Below are 20,397 nucleotides of genomic sequence, written 5' to 3' on the forward strand. Positions count from 1 at the left end.
CCATTACAGTACAGTGTAGTGTAGGTTCATTTTCTTTTTATCTCATAAATGCCCAGACTTATCCCCTAAAGAGATTTAATTTCTATTTAAAACATCTAGATATGGAACATGTAGGTGGACCAGACCTATACTTTGTTTGACTTATAAATGGCAAAAATTATGCGATTATTCTTACTGTGCACATCAATAAAATCCAAACAACCAGAGATGTAGCTACGGCGGGCGGCAGAGCCCGGCACTCAGATTTAGAGCCCACCACTGATAAACAATTTATGCTCTAGCACCCAGCACTCAAGTGTCATAAATTGCAAAATCACATAGAATTTGGCCAAATTTAGGCAATTTTCAATAATATTGTCAATTTTACGAAAAATACCACCTGGCACTAAAAATTCTCTAGCTACAAGCCTGCAACTTACATTCCTGTAGATTCAAATAAGCACACTCCTGTCATGCATTCACTCGGTCGGACATCCGGGAACATTGTCCCCTTCATCCCCTTTGCACAAGCGCGCACATAGCAACCAGCTCGAGAAAGGGGAACTGCACATGCGCACACTGGTTTACAAGGCTATTTCCCCTTTGTGACCCGACCAAAAGAATTACACAATGTACAGCAAGGGTAGCTGCTCCACCCAATTGTGTGCATGCCAATTTAATGATTCTATATCAATCCATGATGTTATGAGTCTTGGCCAATTATAAGCCGAACACACTATAGTCTGGATAATCCCCCTGAGGATGCGCGTCTCTTTGGAGAGGAAAAAAATCTCACTCAATCTGATCTACCTTGTCATTTTTACTATATGATATAGCACAAAATAAATTTGATATAGAAATGAAGATCTTATCGCTGGAGATTTTGACCAGTAATCTCATTTGTGATGAAGTGAAATATCTTCTTTTTGCATATTTGTAATTTCATGGTTTGAATGCAAAAGAGATAGCCACCATCTTGGAAAAGAACTTGTGTTGTTGCCATATTTAAACATTTTGCTGCATCAAAAACAAAATGATTGTAAAGATTGGTTGTTTATTGAACTATGGCGACAACTATATTAAATTCAATATATACTGCACATCTAAAAAATGGAACCTGGTCAGAACTCTGAATATTGCACATTTTTGTAAATATTTTACCAATAAATATTATAATTTGACATGTGTAAAGTGCTGCAGCATTCCGCTGATGTGATTTTTGATAATGTATAATCAACAAATCACTGTCAGGTGTGGAAAATAATGCTATAAATATACTACGACAGACTTAAAAATAGATGCATGTTACAAAACATTAGTGCATATTAAATTTTCATCTTTCGTAAGAAGTTTATTTTGAGCAGTTTTGGGTTAATTTTATAATTTGTTAGCCAAAAATACACTATGACAGACTTAAAAATAGATGTATATTACAAAACATTAGTGCATATTAAATTTTCATCTTTCGTAAGAACTTTAATTTGAGCAGTTTTGGGTTAATTTTATAATATAATTTGTTAATGTTAGCCAAAAATATACTATGACAGACTGAAAAATAGATGCATGTAACAAAAAAACATTAGTGCATATCAAATTTTCATCTTTCAGTATGAAGTTTATTTTAGCACAGTTTTGGGTTAATTTTATTATTTGTTAGAATAGAATACATATCTCCAAGAAATAGCGAAATTGTGTAACATTTATTGAACAATTTCAGACATATTTTCGGATAATGATAGCCTCCAGTGACTTTTTCTACATCAAAATGGAGATTTTGGTATCAGTGGACCATAATTCACAATTTAGCTTCAATATGGCAAAAAATTTTGTGCTTTGCGCATTTGTACCATAAACTTAATTTATCATCAAAAGATGCTGGATTCACTATACTTCAAGAAATGTTTTCAAACCCTACTCCCCCAGGTCAAAAAAGAAACTTGTTCATAAAGAACAAGTCACAAACAGGTCTCACATCTAAATGGTTAACACTAAACTGATACATGTATTAAACTTACAAGACTTTCATCTATCACATTTATTTTAGCATTATTTCTGACAAAAATTTGGACTTGTAAAATTTCTGTCGGGCGTGTAACTTGGCTTGAGCTCCGTGTTGGTGCTCTAAAACTGCACCAGTGAAAACAACATAGTTCTTTTCATTTCTTTCTATCTTCCTTCCTTCTTTCCTTCTCTCCTTCCACTTGGACAAAAAAAAAACACAGAAAGGGAGTAAGGGTTAAGAAGATGGAGTTACTTACGTAAACCTGATATCATGTTCCCACTCTACAATTGCTTTGATATGAGGAGGACCTCCACCAGTTCTTGATGTCTGTAGCATTCTGAATAAGAAAATGAAAAAACAAAATGAATTGATTAAAAACAACCACTGTTACTGCAGAGAAAGGAGTTGTTACACAATATTCACAGGTGATGTCCATACAAGTAATATATTTGTGGAGGGTGGAAAATCTGCCCTCAGATCAAGTTGACAAAATAGCGGGGACCCATATCCAAGATCTTATAGTGAAGATATAGTGAATTGGGTGTGTAAAAAAAGTTGGGTAACTTTTTGGTAATATATGTGGTGTTGTTGCTAAAGCATACAGCGTGAAGTCCTTGCGCCCGGAGTCCAGAGCCCGTTTAAGTTAAGGATCCTTTGATTTTTAGATGCCCTCTGGTGCAATCTATGGCTAATTTCTATCTATTCTTTGGTAATATTGTGACAATATGAAGCCTCATTTTTACCAATTTTTTCTGGAATAAAAAATTGACATTTGATATAGGAAATTGCCCAATGCCCATGTTATTTTGAATGTGGCTACATAAATCACGGCCCACACGGCTGGCTGGCTAAGCCCTTGCCCATATCGCAGGCACATTCAGTGATTTTATACTTTACACTTTATATTGATTGCATTATTATTGTAATGCTATCTAGATATTCTTGATTTGATATCATGGTATATATAGCATGATTTACCTCCAATTCATAACATGGTTTATGCTGTCTACTGTAGACAGCACATACATGCACCATGACTGCATCACAGTGAGCGTAAGAATCCAATATCCAACTACTGTTTGGAAACAATGACTATTTTTAAGAAATATAATAACTTATATAAAAATCTTCATCTGAACCTACAAATATGCCTGCCTGTGTAAAACATTCACATAGAAAAACATACATGTTTAATATAAATTGAATACTTCTTACTGGTAGGGAAATTGAATACTTCTTACTGTAGGGGAAATATATACATGTTTGTATTCCTACAAATAAGCAGACACAAAACAAAATTGTGATCAAAGAACCATGATATCAAAATAGCAAGAGCCAAATATCATCCAAGTACAAGTCTCACTTCAAATCACTAAAAGAATAGGTCACATAATGTGGCATTTAACACAAAACACAGGTCAACCAACCTGCCTAGTGAATACAGGTAGATATACTGGTATTTGTGCAAGCACCTAAGGGAGTTGTACTGAATCATGTTTATCTCAATTTAGTCAAGCAGTTTCTTCAAATGTAAGCCCTAAGAGAACCTTGCTACTCACACTTATGCTCTGCGGTTAGATGCCATAGTAACAGTTCTTTTTTTGGCAAAGAGATGTATCTTTGAATTATTTCAAGATACTGAGGCTCAGGGAGTGATCAATTCGTGCTGAAAGAGACCAAGAGTGAGTGAAAGTGTACTTGTTTTCTCTATTCAACCAGGGATATGAACGAGACAAATTTGGGGGTACACAGTCAAATGGGGGGATATCCCTGGTTCCATTCAGTGTTTTAAAGTTATGCAACTGGGTCTGTTTGTGTGTGTTAAAACACTTAGAAAGGGTATAGGGGTAATATCCCCAGTTGGCTTGCAAATGGTCTCATTTGTGAACTTTTGCCTATCAACTGAGGATGTTTGACACACACACACATGCAATTAGGGAACTACACTTAACAGATGTGTTAAGTCATCACCAACTGGGGATGTCCCCAGTTGAGGGCATGCAGGTATGTGTGCGTGGGTTATGGGGGAGGAGATATGTGTGGGTGTATCGGCATTTGTATACACTGGCAAAACACAATATATCTGTGCAACTGCAGACACACAGGAAATGCCGACATCCCTGAGTTCTGAACAATGTTACTAGATCGTAAACAGCATAAAAATGCATTATAAACACTGTATGCGAGTTGAAGGTGCAAGTAGAGTCCACACTCGGTGGTCACAACCCTAACTGTCTACTTATATGTCCACATTAAGGTGATAAAATAAAATGGTCAAGTGTACTGCCATATAATTTTGCTGGTGATTATGTAGATAGGGGTGATGGGTGGGTGTGGTTTTCATCCGTGTGTGTAAGAGAGAGAGAGAGGGAGAGAGAAAGAGAGAGTGATAGAGGTACAAGAGAGAGGAAAGGAAGAAAGAGAGCTCTCATCCAACTGTAATTGTGGGGATATGCCTGGTGCTTCCCACTGTATTAGTGGGGTCCTTTTTACAAAATGGGGACATCACAAAGTCCCCACAATTATGGTATGCCAGAGAAATGAGAAAACACCGTTTTAAAGACTGGGGACTATAGTTAGGGGTCCCCACGTATCCTGTTGTTTTACGTGTATAGAGAGTGAGCGAGAGATTGTAGATGGCTGCAGAAAGTAGGTGAAAGGTACTAGACTGCACTAAATGTGGTCTCTGAACTTCTTAAGAAAGCATATATCAGGGGTGAGAGAGGGATAAATCAAATAGAAATAGGGGCACTCTATCGACTAGAGACATCCAAAAAACTCTAGGACCTATGGTTAGTATGTTCTGGGGACCAAATGTTTTTGCAAATTTTTGGCCATGTCCCCACTATTACGGTTTAGCGAGGTAGAGAGAAAGAGAGAGAGAAAAAGAATGAGAGTAGGAGAAAGAGGAAGCAAAGTGAAAAAGAACAAGAAAATGAAATATAATGGGTAGAAAAGCACAGAGGGAGAAAATAAAGGGCAAGAGAGAGAGAGAGAAGAAAATGCAGATTCAGACAGATTAAGAAATTGAAAGAACCAAGCTTAAGAATTTTACATGGAAGTAAAACATGCATGTAATAATTACATGAGCACAAGAATTCCACTTTTCAAGAACTTGTCCCCTTTTGCAATGAAAGGCCATAACTGGAGAGTCAAAGAGGTAGGTACTTGGGGGCTTCATTTGTTACTCTTTACTATCATAATATTTATGTAAGAATATCTCCCCCAAAGACATGAATGGTACAACCCAACACAAAATAGGATAAGAGGAACTTGGTGCACCATAGCTGAGTATTTTCTGCAATGCACTGTTCTCTCAGAATGTTGAGTTAACCTTATACACATTGGTACAAATGCTGTGCCACTTTCTTTTCCTGAAAAAACAAGGTTCTCAATCTTAGCAAAAGGTAGGCAAAGTAGTGCACTCATCTTTTGAGTATGGGCTCTGAGTCTACTTGTTAACATACTACAGACTCAAATCAGATCCCCCCTCTATGGCTCATTCTGATTAGGGTATGAGAGCACTCTTTCCTTTGGAAAGAGAAGGTACATGCTGCAAATCCTGTCCCAACCAAATTTGATATTTGACTCTACCATGAAGCTCTGTGAACAAAACTAGCATCAGTAGCCTAGGAGTTCAATAATAATATGTTAATTGTATTTCAAATTTGTTTTGGCAGCAGTGCCAGCAGTAATTGATTTTTACAATCAGTGTCATGGTCATGGTCAACCTTGCCCTACCCCTTCTCATCATCATCACCATCATCATCACTTTTGCAAGTTGATGTTACACCCACTGACATTGTCATCATCAGCATCAGCAATGCTGAGTATATTTGTCACAGCAGCAATTGCATCATCACCAGCTGAGAGAGTGTGGCCTAATGGTTAGGATACTTGCCCTTAGTGCATGAGGTCCCCCGGTTCAATTCCCAGTGGTGGAGATTTGCTGGGATATTGACTTGAGGAAAAAAATTATAAAATTATCTGTAATTGCCAACATCTGTAGATTAAATTCAGTTCATTTAGAGCCATACCTGTACATGTATTTTGCAGCTAGTTTTGAAAACCTGCCTGTTCCCAACCCGTCCGGTGTTCAAATGGACCCCAATGGAAATAAGCTTCAATAGAGGCTTCCTTGGGTTATCCACGGTTGTCAAAACCCAAAGAAATCCAATCAAAAGGATAAATATAAATAGATGAATGAATGAATGAATGAATGAATGAACAAATTAAATTAACAAATGAGTAATTAAGAGGGACCCCACCTAACTATCATACATGGTTGGCCAAGGTCAAAATTTTTTTATGGTGTTGGTCGAAAGGGCTTTGGGTGTAGATTGTAAAAATCCACTTTGCTCGCTCATATGTTACCCGTTGCCATGGTAACGACCCGAAATGTATTTTAGGTGATTTTAGCTCATTTCAGGCTGAAAATGCTGAAATTTGCCTAATAAAGAACGGGCCATAGCTCCATTATTCGAGAAGATAGAAAAAATTTAATTAGATCCTTACAATGGACCATCTTTCTACTTTCCAACAAAAAATAAAAATTATTCATGTGATGTTCGGTTGTATCTTTTTTTGACCTGACAACACTTATAGTTTTGCCCTTTTGAAAAAGTGACAATTTTGACCTATTTTTGAGGTGCAAAAAACTATTGGCCATGACTCCCAGAATATTGCAATTGTGGTTGTGAACAAAGCAGACCATGCCCCATTCAAAATTGATATAAATTGCTTGGGGATTATATCAGTAAAGCGGTGTTGCCAGAAAATAACACATTTGTTGAAAAGGGCTAAATTTGACTGGGAGTGTTTTTCCCCTGTATTTAAGTAATACTGAACATATTTATTATGTTTGTGCATCATGTTATCTCACAATTGAATGTTTTGGATTTAGATATTACATATTAAACAAACTCAATTTCTATTTTGATATTTAAAGTGTTGCCAGTATTCAAAAACTGCATTTTAAGGTATTTTAGTCAAATAACTAGTAATTGGCACATATTTATAAGTCTAAAACCAAATGATAAAAGTATAATCACTTGGATTATACTTCTGAATATTGATGTAGCAGGCCTTTCAACTCATTCAACAATAAGCTATGGCAACTGCAGTGTTGCCATAAAATAAGCAAATTTAGTACTTTCTTTCTACAGACTACATTGTTATACCCTGATTTTTGGGGATTTGAGAATTCAATTCTAAACAAAGTGTATGTTTTAATGTACTATATACACGACCTGTGTTAACAGAAAAGAGACACACTTCTGAGCTCTTCTGCATTGCAAACATTACAAATAATATGAATTTGTCTGCCCTATTTCTCCTAACAAGAGTTATTTAACATGCTCATGATCGGGGTGAATTTTAGTGGAAAACATGCTCCTTGCGCCATTTCTTTCTTTCTTTTTTCTTTTCTTTCTTGCTCTCTCACTTCTCTTTAATTTTTTTTCTTTCATTTTTGTCAGGGGGCACTCTTCTCCCTGTCCCCACCCTTAGCTACGCTACTGCAAACAGAACAAAATGTTGACCCCGTTTTTTAGTCGGTGCATAACCACATAGTTTTATTTTTGATGCCTCTATTGAACAAAGAATTGTCCAAAGGTGAAAAGCATCAAAAGTTGCACAATCGCGGATTTGCATCATTCGGCTTTACGCTGTATTTTATTGGCTCTCTATATATTTATGTTTAAATAATGTGAGTATATTTGGTTGAAACACAGCACAGGCTATATAGACATTTCCCAATAAATTTTAAACACTTCTTTTAAACACTTCTTTTCTCTTAAATGAAAAAAAAAACATATTAGGAACGGTAGAAACATTTCAACTTTGAAGAAAAACAAGTTCAAATGAACATTAGGAAACATATATTAAAAGGAATAAACCAATAATCTGAAAACATCAAAACACCGTAGTGCGGATGGCGCTGGCATGCGTATATATTGAGAAAATATTGAAGATAAAATAAGCAAGAAACTGCAGCCTAAAATTAATGCTAAATCGAACCCTTGAAATATAGGCCTATTGAAAATCTAATTGGCAAAATCATGCAACAAAGAAGAAAACAATGGAATTAAATTGCGAATATCATGAACATAAGAGAAAATAAGAGTAACATGATAATCAATGTATCATTGCCCTCTATCCCACCTTTGTCCAGCTGATACAGTAGCGTAACCAGGATATGTTCAGAGGGAGGGGGGAGCATATTTGGGGGGGGGGGAGCATATGGGGAAAATAATATTAATTTCTTCAAAAGAGTCACAACCGTTTCCATTAATCAGGGACTTAAATTAATTATAGCAGTCACTTAATACTCCTAATTAGTCGGAGCATGGAAGAAGCTATGCGGTTAATGCATTTCTTCAATGTAGCGTATGTTTGAAGTAATAAAAATGGAATAAAAATAGTGTAATTTTAAAAATGAAAAAAGAATTCTCTGTAATTCTTACAATTATCCTAGAATATATAAAAGTGTACTTGACATGCTTTGTAGCAGGGACGTAGCAAGCGGGGGACATGGTGGATTTAAGTCCATGGGCCCCGGGGTTCAAGGGCCCCAAGCAAAGAGAAAATGAAATAAGCACTGATTAAGTAGCTGCTAAAAGGCAGGGCCGAATTTACCTTGGTCTGGCTAAAATTTGGAGTCCCCAAACTCACCGTGAGGAAGGCATGTGCTGCACGCAAGAGGTCAGTTTGGGTTACAAATTGGGTGCCTTCTATAAAATCGACAGTGGTGGCAGAAGCATTGCAAATTAGAGGAAGATAAGCATATTTTGTTCCGATCCTACTAGAACATTTATGCCGAAATTAATTTTAATTTCGGACCATTTTAGACCAAAATGAAGATGAAATTTGCTATGTGAAGCTAGTATGATATGCGCGAAGTGCGCACAATTTTGCCATATTTTGGTCCCAAACAGGCTGTTGTGGGCTAAGGAGAAGATACACAGGACAATTTTTAGGACCCCTCTGGCCCAATGGTAAATACGGCCCTGCTAACATGTCGTCCCTACCATGCATGCTATATTGAGTTAGTAAAATAAATTTGACACACCCTATATGTTCCATTCATTTGTAATACACATGAAATCTATGGAATTGACTTGAATACAATAAACAATGCAATAACAAGATTTCAAGTGGTAGATTTAACTGTCATCATTTCTGCTGGGAATTTGGCCACTCAAGAATAGCATTTCACTCAGTCTACGGTAAAATTTGGCACACTCTGTAAAATAAGCAATCATTTTAGTAGTTTCATGTCATATGAAATCATTCTGTTTTCAGACTAGTATATGCAGCTTATGTTCGCTTTTTTGCACACCCTGTAATATAGTGATTGTACAGATAAGTAATTGACATAAATGTTGTAATTTTAGAAAGGGCAAACTGTGTACTTTCTTTTTAAAAAAACCCAACAAATTATAGTTACTGGGAAATGATGAGGTTGGCATAATACTATTCAACTTTTTGTGTGAAATTACTTTGTTACAACCTATATTACCTATCGATCACCCTGTATAATTATTCAAATGCTAACTAATGTAATGGCCATCTTTGAAGCATAAGATTTCCAGAAATGTATGGGTTTGCATACTTTTCTTGAACTACATTTGAGATATAACCAAAAAGGTGCAAAAGGAGGTGATTTCAACCAAATTTCCAAATGTGCACCAATGGGGTACCAACTTAAAAATGTGACCAAGTACTAAATTTGATTATTTTATGGCAACACTGCAGTTGCCATAGCTTATTGTTGAATGACGTAAGGCCTGCTACTTCAATATTCAGACGTATAGTCCAAGTGCTTATACTTTATCATTTGGTTTTAGACTTTTAAATATGTGCCAATTACTACATGTAGTTATTTGACTAAAATACCTTAAAACACAGTTTTTGAATACTGGCAACACTTTAAATATCAAAATAGAAATTGAATTTGTTTAATATTTAATATCTTGATCAAAAACATTCAATTGTGAGATAACATGATGCACAAGCATAAAAAATATGTTTAGTATTACTTAAATACAGGGAAAAACACTCCATGTCAAATTTAGCATTTTTCAATAAATGTGTTATTTTCTGGCAACACTCCGCTTTACTAATATAATCCCCCAAGCCATTTATATCAATTTTGAATGGGGCATGGTCTGCTTTATTCACAACCACAATTACAATATTCTGGGAGTCATGGCCAATAGTTTTTTTGCACCTCAAAAATAGGTCAAAATTGCCACTTTTTCAAAATGGCAAAACTTTAAGTGTTGCCAGGTCAAAAAGAGATACAATCGAACACCTCATGAATAATTTTTATTTTTTGTTGGAAAGTAGAAAGATGGTCCATTGTAAGGATCTAATCAAATTTTTTCTATCTTTTCGAATAATGGAGCTATGGCCGTCCTTTATTAGGCAAATTTCAGCATTTTCAGCCTGAAATGAGCTAAAATCACCTAAAATACATTTCGGTCGTTACCATGGCAGCGGGTAACATATGAAGCGAGCAAAGTGGATTTTTACAATCTACACCCAAAGCCCTTTCGACCAACACCATAACAAAATTTTGACCTTGGCCAACCATGTATGATAGTTAGGTGGGGTCCCTCTTAAACGAATGAGTAAATAAATAAATAAATAAAAGCAAATAAACACAATCAACACAGAGCGTTCCTTTTAAATTCTTACTGTTACTAATTTGCATAATAATCCCACCAAGTTCAAAATAATAACCACTTCTATATGTTAGCCTTCAGACATTCCACAGCACAAATGATCAATTACTATTTAATGCATTCCTGAAACAAATTAATTTCATATTTTAATATCAAATTTGAATACTAGAAAACGAGCCATACCTACGCCCACTGCCTGATGCTGTAAGATAACCCTGCTCAGATATTGTGAAAGATTTAAATTTTAAGATTTTTATTTCACTGAAAGCCATGAAAGAAATAAAAATTTACAAAGATACACATTTTGCTTGTGCAAGTATTCATTCAAAGACTATGATTCAAATTACTTTGCTGTAATCTAATTTCATGATTTAAGCTGCGCTACACAAGATCACAAAAATAATAACCTCATGAAAATAATATGATTAACAGTATTCCCCAGTGGCAGAGAAATCAGCGATAAAATAATCTGGACTGACAGATAGATTATTAAAAAGTCCTACAGCGGTGTCATGATGTGTAGTATGTCTAACAAACGTGACAGATCCATGTCCTCCGTGGTCTGTTTATGATCCTCAACGATGCATACAAAAGAAAACACCTTCAATCACAAATGAAGCCATCATACACCCCAAATGATAACAAGTCTAAATATAGAACAATATAGTCTTATAGGGGGTCGTTCTTTTTAATCAAAGACAGGAGTAATAGAATTGTGTTGGTTAGAAATGATAATGAGGAGATACTTGGCTATAAATGACTTGAATTACAGTGGCTTGAACTAGTACTGCCTGCAAACATGACCTGCATTGGAGTAAATGAAGGTTCCATGTATACACCTAGCACAAAAACTACTCGGCCGGCTTTATAACCTGCCATTGCTCTTAACTCATTCAATAATGACTACATAACAATTTGATGTACTTTAAAATGTGCAATGTTAAAATGTCTAATACCTTTTAAGTGTTTCTATCATTGAGAATTTACATGCAATTTGATCAAAAGGCTATGAGATGCTTAATAAAATACCTATACACACAAAAAAAAATTCTGAAAAAAAAAATTTGTTACGGAAGACTGTCTTTTGCTTTAAAAGTTATTCAGCATAGTGATGTTTACAATCCTCTGGTCTCATGACCACCCGATGGATGAAGATGCTGTGATGGTGTCGTAAGCTCTGTCGCTGCTAATCAAGACTCTGAAAAGGGCAACTTTTTTTTTTTAAGCAAATGTCAAAAAATGACAAGAGTCCAATATCAGTATACACAACTTACACGTTGCTGAAGACTGTCTTCTTTAATTTGACACCCCATTTGTGAAAATTGAGTAAGAAATTAGGGACCAATCAAGTCCATTATTGTCCAAACCAAAAGTGACACTTGATGGGACTTTCAATAGGGATCCTACAACACAGGAAGTGTCTGTTCATGCATGCACGCATAGCATATTTGCTGTCGTAGTCACATTAGAATATGATCATGCTTTCTTTGTTACGAACCACTGATCGAAATGATCACAACACAAAGCCTATGGCATATCAAAATTCGGAACAGGTATATGAGCCCAGACTTGGAGCAGTAACCATTAGTTACTAACGTGCACTACGACAGCGAATTATATGTCATGATATTCCCATTGACAATCTTATTATCAAGTGTCATTTTAGACCTGGATGATAACAAACTTTCTGATGGAGATCTCCTTCATTTCTTGCTCAATTTTCACAAATAGATGTCAAGAAGACAGCTTTGATAAAACAATGTATATTCAGATTCTTTTTATTGAACAACTTACAAGCAATGAGTAGTTATGTTTTGTGTTAGGTGTACTCTAACCATCAAACAGTTCACTATGTGGGAAATTAAACATGACTTTCATTTTCTTTTTTGAAATGATAATCAAACTCACTGAAATCTTCCATACATTTTAACATTATATATTTGTGCTTGATAGGGTTTTTGAACTAACACTGCAAATTAAGCCCTTTCTCAAGAAGGACCTCAAAGATGCAGCAATTCCACAGCTACATCACATCACATTTTACACAGGTGCATATTAAGCAACTTTATAAACATCAGTACCGCATTTGTTCTGTTAACTGCTCATGCCCCTATAAGTGCCACAACAAGCAAAATGTGATATTATTAACTGCCCATCCAGTACTGTCAACATATTTCCTTTTAGCTTACATATCAAGTGACTATACATGCATCCATGTGGGAAATTGAACCTTAACAAATCCCTAAAACTGCTGATTTAGAGTTAAAAATTTCCATTGAAACATCAATTTTCACATCAAAATGCAAATTTAGTTGGAATTTATTTTGATCATTATACAATGTTTCTTCAAGCATTTATGTTGCTGTGGTTACTAAAGGTTCCTGTCAATAGGTAGTGCCCTAGTGGGAAGCCCAGATGGTGCAATTATATGATAGTAAATTGTGACAAAAATAAGCACCCACCAAACAACAACTTATATATATTAAGCATCAAGTGAATGAATACAGCACAGCACTGTAGACAAAGTACACACCACTGTAAAGCCTGTGATAACCATGCATGCATTGATAAGCCAATAACCCCTGCCATATCCATGATATTACTAATGAATTTTGAGGTTTTAAAAGGGTTATGGATTAGAATACCAATAAGCAGCAACAATCCTGCGGAAACTGTGTATTGCAGTTTTCAGCATTAGTGTGAAATACAAAGTAATGGTAGAGAGACATTTGATAAGTTTATCATACCACATCAAAGTGCAGCCACATATAGGCGATACATCAAAATCTTTTGCTTCCGACTTGCTTCCTGCCACTACCTATGGAGCATATCAACAATTAAGTTTGGGCCGTCATTCATTAGGACTGGTTTCTCATATCAATGCATTCACAATCTGTTTGCAAAACGGTGCTGAGTGAAAAATGTTTTTGATTCACATGTCAATAGTAAGACAAGAAAGGTGACAGGCTGTCTACCTTTTAATATATATGACTGTTTGTTTTGATTTCAAAACGATTGTATATTTTGCAGAAAATATGCCTGTTCAGATGAGCAGAGAGTCAATGATAGGTTAAACATAGAGATAGGCCTAAACTAGCCTTACAAGCTCTAGAACATGCTCAGTTCCCTTGGTTTGCAATGCCCAAACAGCGAGCGCAAAGTGCCCACCACCTCAGCATAGACAAATTGCTTGTGGATAGTGCAGAGGCTCTTTAGTGGAGCTATACATACTCTTGTCTTCACAGGTGAATTAAAATTATAATTTTATACCAAAATAGTCCTCCAAAGGCAATTAGTTTAAAATGTGTTAAATATAAAACGTCTGTGTGTTTTTTGGCCCCTTTGCAAGGCCTGAGTCCAGGTTGGATTCCCACTTGGTGGAAGGCATGTGTTTGTTTTTTACTATGAGTCTACAATGAACCATGAAGAAAATATATTCCTCCAAATGTGAACCTGTTCCCAAAAATGTGATGGAATTATTGGAGCTCCATGACTGAGATGAGGAAATGTAGGAGAACTTCCCCCCCGGCTCAAAAACACCCCCTACTCCTGAAGACCCTGCCCACATTTTTACAACTTTTCACCGAAAGACCCACATTTCTTAAATCTGGTGCCCAAAGACCTTTTTAACATTAAAAACCCTCTCCCAATTGCCTATTTTTGTTTCTGTAGAACAGGTCTTTTCTGCTTGCAACAAGTAAAACATCAATATTTTGTAGGATTCTACTGAAAAATAGATTAAAATTTTAAATGTTTGCAACCACAATATCCAATTTTTTTGTAAAGGATCTGTCACTGAGAAATCCTATTTTTTATAAGAGTCCGTCCCCGAAAACCCCCTTGTTTGTTAGTGCCCAAAGCACTTGCATGCCACTTTCATATGAGTGCTTAAACCCAGACCTACTCTTGCTGTAGTCTTAGTCCAAGCTGGTTTGTGCTCCTTTGCTTCAAACCATCTGGCTACATTCTTTAAAATTATAGCAATCACTGATTGGACATAGTTTTCTAAAGTATCAAAGCCCGGAAATCGAAATTGTACCATAAAGAGTGCCAACGATCATATTAGCTTCAAACTGAACAGAAAATATGTAAGCTTATTAAAGCCATGAAGCCAATCAGAAGAGGCATATTTAGAGGGATTCACCAGATGGTTTGATTAGGGATGAAGTAACACAAGCCGGCTGAGATCAAGACTACTCTTGCTGCATCACTTATAGAAACAACAGGACTAGCTATAGATAGATGCGTATCAATCTAGATCAAACAGTCTTGTGTGAATACTCCTACATATGTTGTAACATACATGCTTAGGGGTACATTACATTATTGTGCTCTTCATCTAATGTTGCCAGAGAGAGCATACCTCATCAAAATTCAATGAGTAGTGTTGTCTGGCATCATATTACTACTAGTGAGGTAGGTATCATGATAAAGCTAGGCAGGCTGTACATAGACTACTGCCTGACAGCCAGCCTACTTGTGATAGGAAGTCAAAGTGTGTAACAAACACCTAAGTGATGTTACAACATGGTTCCAACATGTTTATTATTTCATTACTATATGTAGCTATAGTGTAGCAGACTGATGCATATAGCAGAAATCAGTATCGTTGCTGGAAGAGCACTCCTTTGGCAAAAATCATGTTTGTACTTATAAAGTTGTAACAAATCAACCTTTGTCTTAAATCACAAGTTTAAGTGGATCATGAGGCATTCTGAAAATGCCCTAAGCATGTTTTAAACTGAGTAGAGCATAGTACACTGATCATTTATGCAAATTAGCTAATTAATTTTGCAAATATGCAAATTAAAGGCTGGGTAGGGTAGACAATACAAAATATCAAAACACATTTGAAACACTTTCTTCTTCTTCCAATAAGTACATCCCTCAAAAGCAGTTGAACTTCCAAGTATAGTTATACTGTACCGTACGCAGCTAGGGCCGTAAATGCGAGTAATTCCCATCGATCATGCCACTGTTTTTCCATATTTATAATCATTTTAGCTCATTGACTACATTGATAATTGTAAAACCAATTAGATACAAAGAAAATAGAAATTGAAGTATGATGAATACCTTACATCTTATTTGCATCAAACAAAATATACTATATTAATCTGTTTAATGTGCAGAACATAAATTTCCTAATTTCATGAAAATGCTTCATATCGTGCTTGGTGGTTGAGTTACAAGTGAACTCAAATCAATTAAGGAAATAACTGTACCTTTTAAACACAATTGAATGCACATTACTATTTATGCATGTTAAGTTTAATGAGAACTGAGGTAATGACATTGGTGCTCATCATCCTGTACACGTGTAAGATTATCGCATATGATTTGCTAAGTACTGTGATGAGCCAAATATGAACCAAATTTGAGATGAAATTAAGTATTATACCATTACCCTAGATCAAAATAAAGTATGATGATAGATGAGATAATAAAATATACATTAATGTGATGTTAACAACATCCCATGTAACCAATACCTATATTCATTCACCTAGTTTAAATCTCTCTACATGGAATTAGAGCACATTTAATTGCTGTGTATAAATGTATGTATAAATATATTTATGATAGCAAGAATGTGGATTCAATTCACTTGATTTTAGTGCCCCAACAACTTGGTCTAGGAGAGTACTTGCACATGGTGAGAAGGGACGGAACTCTGACTGAGGAAGATGTACATATCAAATGTTTGATACATCTGACTTGATCAGACTCTTGCAATAAAGTGCATGGTGTAATAGACATCACAATCTTTCTATTATCACATAACATGTCACTGTGAGGAGGAAGGGAGCAGCCACAGCCATGTCTCCCTGGCCGATAATCAAGAGTTAATCTACAAATATTTGAATTAATAAAAACTGTATCTATATAGGCAAAAAAAACAATGTAAATTATCTTTTGCTGTTCACTGGCCTAGCAGCATCTGATCTGGGAACTGTGATGCAGGACAATGAGCTGTTGTGGTTCAGGAAAACTTCCCAAATTCAGCAAGTAATTAAGTAACTTCACTGTGACTGCAGGAATAGCTTTAACACTGGATATTCGGTAATTGGATGTAATGGGTTTGGAATAAGTGACACTGGATGGAGCTGGAGTCAGGCTAGATGCACCAACCTACATAGCATCATAAGTCTGTTTCCATCTGTGTAAGCATCAGTAAAACCTTCCCAAATATTATGCAAATGCCACACCTTTATGTACAATTTGCATACATATCAATGGGTCAAGAGCTCGTTGTCAGACAAACTTGACCTCTGATATCGCTGTCATCAAGCGGTGCCAATGCGTCCTACATACATCAACTACTATTTGAAGATCAACTCAAATAATGAGAGCACAGTTGATTTGCAAATGATGAATAAACTAGGTTATCAAGTACACTTAGTATGCTCTTAAGCTATGTGCTTGTTGTATCGGTTGCAAAAAATATGATGGGTTTCTTTTGAAATTTAATAAGACTAAAATGCAATTTAATAGCGGAAACCTCTTAATGGATAGGCAGTGGAGGTAGGGTAGAGCCTGAACAAAAAGTGCATTTTTTGAGGACCATTTTGTTATTTTCATCTACAGTCATGCTTTGCGTGTTTTATTCAATTTTTTTAAAGTGTAATTTATGTTTACATCCATATTAATTTTGCAAATTTCAGGAAATTGTTTGATAATTTTCAACTCTGATGCCATGCAAGCAGAGTACTTTATTCATCTCCCTAACCTAGGAAGTAATGGAACAATCCTTTATGCTGTATCTCAACTTGATTTGAATGTCTGATATATTCTGCTCAAGGAGTCAAATTGAGACATGCCTTATAACCTACATATTTTATAATACAGCATGTCCTATTTGACAGGTGTACAAGAGTACCTAGCTCTTTTTTTGTCTTTGTCTTTTAAGTTTGGTTGCAAATTTTAATGCATTTGGCACAAGGACATTCAGTCATTCTTCACTTAAGATTTTACACAGGCTGTCTGTTTTGCATTTGAATGCGTTTGGCCTCTTCTGAATCTGATTCAGTAGATTCCCAGTTGTCAGCTGTTCTGTATTCTGTAGGTGGTCTTTCTTACGGGAGTGTTGGGGTTACATGGAGAAAACATAACCTATAGTTTGATGAGCTCGTAAAAATGGTGGGCATATTTTTGTGTTTGCTGGTTTTGTTGTGTTGTAAGTAAGCTTACCTGCTGACTGATCCATTATAGAGTGGTCTTGTATCTTCTTGTAATAAATAACTTCTGGTTCCTTTGGTATCGGCCACTATTCCTATCCTAAGAATAGGTCCCTGCAATACAAAATATGGACCATCAGTGTTTTGTTCAAAACAATATTTTATTTACTTGTATTACAAGCATTCATATGACGCTTTACAAAGTGCCACTGTTTTTGGTGAATATCAGAATCAGATCACTTTCTTCATGCAGCAGCCTTTCTATGCACATATTGTCTGTACTTAGATTGTGAATATCCAAATAGCACCAATACAGACTGTGACAGTCAGGGGTAAACACCCTACTCTTTTTGAAACCGACTGTGATATACTTATATAATAGTTAATATGATTCTCTATACACTGGACTTGCACCCGGGACCTAATGCATCAAAGGTGAGTACCCCAACTGCTAGGCCACACTCTCTTAAATACCACACAGTCCCTCAATACCAAGCACTTTCTCAGGATAGGATCATGTACACACAAATAAATATATCATATTGTTTTGTCTTCCTGTTCCCTTACAACAAAACATTACACAACCAGGGTATATAATTTGAAGAAGAACTTGGAATCAGGAAGCTCCTTTCAGGGAAATTATGACATTTTGAGGGAAAATGTAGCTTCAAATCTAAAGAAATACAAAACAAATAGAGGATATAGTAGGAAATTTGGCTTATCTTTAACATTTTGTCATGTCTGCCATTTGGGGTAGGCCTAAATGAAGCTACCCACAAGCTTTAATTGGTATTTACCATTTGTGAAATTCATTAATTTACTAAGGAACTCTGCACTTTTTATCTGTTGTCATTTCAGCCCTGTTATAGGATTGCAATGCTTGGCTTTGCCACAGACGTTATGTAAGATAATTTAAATTAAAACTATGCTTTATACAAATATTACATTACCAGATGTTATTATTGCACAATGTTGTTTGAGATTCACACCACGCTGACTGATTTGTTGACTGATATTCTATACAGTAAACCAGGCAAAGTAACACCCTTAAAATGTAATGTTTATTTATATTATGGTCTGAACAAGGGCACTCCTGATTCACTTGCCAACATAGGAATTTAAGCACACTGACTTTCCAATTGATAACTAAATATACAGTTGGTGCTAGCCAAATAGGCTTATTTATTAGCACACAGACTGATGCATCCTTATGGCAGGCGGTATGATTTGCACTGAGACAGTCAGTTGTTGTTTTTCGATCACTACTGCTTTATCAAGTCTGTGGCAGTGAGTCGCTGCTTATCAATCACATGTTTTATTAGCGATTTGTGGCTGCTTCTGCTACACTTACCTTTCTACTTAGAATTCATGTTGTTTTCTTTGAATAGCACATTACGGTATGTTCAACAAGGGCTGTTAGGTAAAAGGTTAGATGTACCTGTATCTGATCCATTCAAGGCAAAATTAGCAATTTGTTTGCACTTTGTAATGTGAAAGCCTTTTATCTCTAGCATACAGTTACCTTGTGAAGTTGCCTGCTCTGTATGTTTCTACAGTTTGGGATCCCTTATTTTTGCCTACATTAAAACATAGGCTAATACATAAACTTGGAAGCAGGATTCCTTTTAGATAGAGTATGTGCATGCCACCAGGCCCATGATTTGTAATTGGTCCACATTAAAGCTTATAGCTTTGTTATACAATTTGAACTTACTCTAGATAGTACTTGGTCCACATGACTACAGCCCATAGTTTAAGTAGTACAATTTAAACTTACTCTAGATAGTACTTGGTCCACATGACTACAGCCCATAGCTTTAAGTAGTACAATTTTCAGCTGCTGATGAGTTACACTTCGGTCAACTTCAAACGCCAGAGGCTGACCAAATCTGTGAAAGCAAAATGCATTGTAAAAATAAACACGACCCATTAGATAGTTTACAGATACAGAGAATTATATGTGACTTATAAACAGAAGTGTGGGCTGCTGATATGGTAGGTTAGTGTGTGTAAGGGCAATTCTTGTCTGGTTTCATCATAATGCATGCTCTATGCAAGATCTTGAGGTCACCAAGATCTCATTGAAGATCATGATGCACTTATGGTCCATGGCAAGCCCGATTCGACCTTTGTGGCATTAAACCCAGTTAACAGGAAATTAATCCAGTAAATCGATTCAATAAAGCAAATAAGCTCATGCATTCGATCACTAACGGCAACCAGCTTCGGTCGATTACCCCAGCTGCAGCGTGTGTAAACTCTAATTTGCATAGAGGCTGTACGTGAAATTATTGATTGGCTCCAAACAAAGGATTTGAACCGGTGCACGTAATCATGGCGCAGTGCAGTCCATTCAATCAAATGTTGTCATCAACCTATTTGATCGCAGTGCATTGTTATGTGTGTGAGACGAACTGTCGCGGTTGATTGCAATCAAACAAACGATGTCTTATGTATTACTTTGTTCCGTGATGAAAATCGTGATGTTTTATTTAATCACTCTCGAAAAATGTATTTCTTTTGTAGGCCTATTACTTTGTTTTGTGATGAA

General features: G+C 36.0%; 1 protein-coding gene across 1 annotated transcript in view; it reads right to left on the reverse strand.

Moving 5' to 3' along the window:
• LOC140151445 (ubiquitin carboxyl-terminal hydrolase 43-like) overlaps positions 1-20,397 on the reverse strand; it is an 87,199-nt gene that overhangs the window by 16,451 nt on the left and 50,351 nt on the right. Inside the window, exons 4-6 of the mRNA XM_072173794.1 lie at positions 19,624-19,735; positions 17,860-17,960; positions 2,238-2,318 (exon numbers count right to left, since the gene is read on the reverse strand). Coding sequence (XP_072029895.1) covers positions 2,238-2,318; positions 17,860-17,960; positions 19,624-19,735 — 294 coding nt within the window. The remainder of the gene's footprint in view (positions 1-2,237; positions 2,319-17,859; positions 17,961-19,623; positions 19,736-20,397) is intronic.

Source organism: Amphiura filiformis, chromosome 4, assembly GCF_039555335.1.
Source record: "Amphiura filiformis chromosome 4, Afil_fr2py, whole genome shotgun sequence".
NCBI lineage: Eukaryota > Metazoa > Echinodermata > Ophiuroidea > Amphilepidida > Amphiuridae > Amphiura > Amphiura filiformis.